Source organism: Echinops telfairi, unplaced genomic scaffold, assembly GCF_000313985.2.
Source record: "Echinops telfairi isolate 266 unplaced genomic scaffold, ASM31398v2 ScPeMD7_7467;HRSCAF=8505_1, whole genome shotgun sequence".
Taxonomy (NCBI): domain Eukaryota; kingdom Metazoa; phylum Chordata; class Mammalia; order Afrosoricida; family Tenrecidae; genus Echinops; species Echinops telfairi.
This window is the reverse complement of record NW_022111368.1, coordinates 44,222,209-44,226,417: the sequence shown is the minus strand read 5'-3', so window position 1 is coordinate 44,226,417 and position 4,209 is coordinate 44,222,209. Positions and strand designations below refer to the sequence as shown.

General features: G+C 41.3%; 1 gene segment (V, D, J or C); it reads left to right on the top strand.

Moving 5' to 3' along the window:
- Positions 1-421: 421 nt before the first annotated feature.
- Positions 422-1,213, top strand: LOC101645323. The segment is given in 2 exon segments: positions 422-470; positions 882-1,213. Coding segments are annotated over 2 exon segments (381 nt in total).
- Positions 1,214-4,209: the final 2,996 nt, after the last annotated feature.

Genomic DNA, 4,209 nt, shown 5'->3' with positions numbered 1-4,209 from the left:
GGAGAGAGAGCCTAGTGGCGCAGTGTTAAGTGGTTGGCTACTAACTTGAAGGTAAACAGAACCCACTGGCTGCTCCATGGGAGAAAGACTTGGCAGTCAACTTATCTAAAGATACTGGCTTTGGAAACCCCATGAGACTCCGTCCTATAGGATCACTATGAGTTGGAATATTCCTCTCCATCTATCCAGCCTTTCAAGTTGACTCCTTCTTCCCAGTACTACTGGCAGTGTCAACTTTCTCTCTACTGATTTTCCACCAAACACTTAAAACTATCATCCTTTTGTCGCATTACAAACTGTTGTCCTCATCAAAGGATTTGCATACACTTCCCCTTGGAGGCTCTTTCCTTTCCATTCTGAGATAAAAGGCCAGTCTCAATCGATCTTGATTTATCAGGGCTCATCAGTTCCACTTCTCAAAATGAGGTTCTCCGCTCAGCTGCTGGGGTTGCTTCTGCTCTGCATCCCTGGTAAGAACAGAAGGGAGATGAGGAGGAGGTGGGGTGGGGAGAGTCAGCTCTGGAGGCCCCAGCATTCCCATGTGCATTCTGTCCGCATCTCAGATGCAGGTGTGACTGTTTAGGACGTGCCGTGTCAGTTTTGATCTATGAATGTGAGGAAGACGCTAGAAAGTAGAGGGATCTGTTTGTCCTCTGGTGAAGAGATTGACACAGAACGTGGGAGATGGTGTAGGAAACCTTCTGCCTCATATGTCTTTGGTTCTTTGGTATGACTGGATATTTTTGAGGTATGAATAAAAATCACCAAAATAATCATAAAATGAAATCATAGTTTAGTTTAGAGCAAATAACAGAAGAAAAAGAATACAGAGATCGCATAATGTTTGCACCTAACCTTGTACTTTTCTCTCATTACTTTAGCTTCCAGGGGAGCTATTGTGATGACTCAGACCCCAGCCTCCCTGCTCATCGTCCCAGGAGAGCCGGCCACCATCTCCTGCAAGGCCAGTGAGAGTGTCGTACACGATAATGGAAATACCTACTTGCATTGGTACCGGCAGATACGAGGCCAGACTATTGAGCCCCTGATCTATGACGTTTCCAAAAGGGCCGCTGGAGTGCATGAGAAGTTCAGTGGCAGTGGGTCCGTGTCGGATTTCACTCTGAAAATCAGCAAGGTGGAGGCTGAGGACGCTGCAGTGTATTACTGTCAGCAGTACAGAAAATATCCTTCCACAGTGGTACAGCCCTGAACAAAAACCTCTGTGTGTGGTGGCCCAGCTGCCCAGCTGAATGGCCTGTATGGGTGAGCAAACACAGTGCATTCTCTGAGTCTGAGGAAGAGGAAGACCCTAAAAAACTCAGGGGAATGGTTGCAGCTGAGACAACTGAACCATGAGTGCCTGGCCAGGCCTCAAGGACCCACAGTTTAGGCGTCAAACAGCTGCACCGACCCTGAAGTGGCAGAGCTAAATGGGCGGGGCAGGAGGAACATGGAGTGTTGGCACAAAAGGCCTCTTGAGGTCCCTGCCTGCGTATATTTTTCAGTTGAATTTTGTCAGCACAACACCAAATGACATAGATAGGCGGCCACGCAAGTTGAGTACATCTTGGGTATATGACTTTCAAGTATTTTTTCCCACTATGCAGTTTGTCTTTTTTAAATCCTTTTACCTGATTTATTTTTGTAACTATTCAATTCTCATACATTTATTGATATATTATTCACATATACAATTCAATGGTTTAAACTTATTAAAGAGTTGTGCTGTTATCACCACAATTAATTTTAGAATATTTTGTTTTCTTGTACTCATTATAATTAGCCCCTCATTTCCCTCCAACTGCCCTTGCCATAACCCTGAGAAACTATTCATCCAGTTATTGTCGCTATAGATTTACCTATTTTGTTCTCCCTTTTGATGCCTTTCAAATTTCTTGTAGTCTTTATCATTTTTTGCTTTCTTTCCAGTTGAGTTTTGTTCTGCTTTATTTTGTTATTGTTGTTGGGTTCATCTTGTTTGTTTGTCTTGGTATGTTTTTGTTTAACTGAATCTTTGAAAAACAAAGCAGTTAATTTTGATTAAATCAAATGTCCACATTTTCCCCTTATAAACTATGCTTTAAGTGTCAAATCTAAAAATTCTTTGATAAGTTTTAGAACCTAAGTAGTTTTTCCTATGATTCCTGCTAGACTTTTTGGGGTTATTTTTAAATCTATGATGATTTATTTTGAGTTAATTATTATGTAAAGTGTAAATACTGGCCAATAGAATAAAAAATTATATAAAACAAATAATTCACCATGACCAAGTGGGATTCATACAAGGGATGCAGGTATGGTTCAGCATATGAAAGACTATTAGAATCATTTGCCACATTGACATAAAAAACTATAAGAACCACATGATAATATTGATAGATGTAAAAAAAGCATTCGACAACATCCAACACCAATACCTGTTTAAGAGACTTGAGAAGATAGGAATGGAAGGAAAATTCCTCAAGACAATACAAGCTATATATGAAAAACCAACAGCCAACGTGGTAGACAATGGTGAAAAGACCAACACAATCCCACTGAAAAAGGGGACCAGACAAGGATATCCCTTGTCCCCACTCTTATTTAATATCATACTGGAGGTTTTAGCTAACAGCATAAGGCAAAGAAAAGACATCAAAAGTATTCGCCTTGGAAGCAAGAGGTGAAACTATCATTATTGGCAGGTGATAAGATTTTATATATGGAAAATCCCAAAAGCTCCACAAGGGGAGTACTGGAAGCAATAGAGGAGTTTGGGAGGGTGGCAGGATACAAGATCAACAAACAGAAGTCCATTGGACTGCTATACACATTGGATAACACCACAGAAGAGGAGATCAAAAAGGTGGTATCCTTCACAATCGCCAAGCACAAATTGAAATATCTAAGGATATACCTGACTAAAAGAACAGAAGATTTATATGAGGAAATCTATAGAACACTATTACAAGAAACCAGGAATGACCTCAACAAATGGAAGAATAACCCATGCTCATGGATTGGAAGACTCGATATAGTAAAGATGTCAGTTCTGCCCACGGCACTATATAAGTTTAGTGCAATCCCGATAAAATTACCCTCAACTTTCTTCAAAGAAATGGAAAAACTGATTACCAACTGAGTTAGTTAGTTTATTGTGCCAACCTGGCCTATAAACACATGTGGGATTAATTGAAGGATGGAGGGATAAGTAGCTCGGTAAGCCTCGTCTTTTGAGTTCTCGGGTCTCTTGTTCATGATGGTTGCACCAGGGTGCAGCTGCTTTAGCAGTTCCCTGCTTCAGCTTGCAAGACTGACTTCCTGCAAGACACCCCCAAGAAGAAACCAAATGGTCCTACCCAGATGTAGCCCTGCGTGCTGGAGAACCCAGGGGGAGACACCTGCCAGTGCTGAGATGCTTACACACTCACTGACTTGGCTTTCCTCCTGAAGTCGGCATCATTGTGTCTATTTTGTGAGATGGAGGAGGACTTTGTGGACTGGTGTTGGACATATGAGTTATGTCCTTGTGGGCTTGGGCAGCACTGGGTTGGGATGTTTTCTTGATGCACACATAACCTTTATATAAAACTCTCTCTTATACATGAGTTTCTGTGGATTTGTTTCTCTGAAGTACCCAGACTAGCACAGTAACTTCATATGGAGAGGGAAGAAGCCCAGAATTAGCAGAGAACTACTCAAGAAGAAGGACACAGTGGGAGGGCTTGCTTTACCTGACTTTAGCACTTTTTATAAAGGCACAGTTTTCGAAACCGCATGGTATTGGTCCAATGACAGATACTAAGACCAATAGAAAAGAACTGAAAACCCAGAAATAAAATGATCAGCATACAGACAACTGATATTTGATAAGGGCCCAAAAACATCCAATGGGAAGCAGATCCCCTCTTTAATAAGTGGTGCTGGGAAAAAATGTATATTTACCTACAGAAAAATGAAGCAAGATGTTTATCTCACTCCATGCACAAGAATAAACTCAGGGTGGTTAATAGACCTTGAAGTTAAACCCCAAACTGTTAGGCCCATCAATGAGGGAATTGGGACCAACTTGTGAACTTTGGAACAGGGATACATAGACTATCAGAAATAGGGAAGGACACAGACACAGAGGCAGCACAAATTGACAAATGGGATATACTGAAGATAAAACACCTGTGTACATCTAAAGAATTTACCAAGAGAGTAATACAAGAGTCCACAGACTGG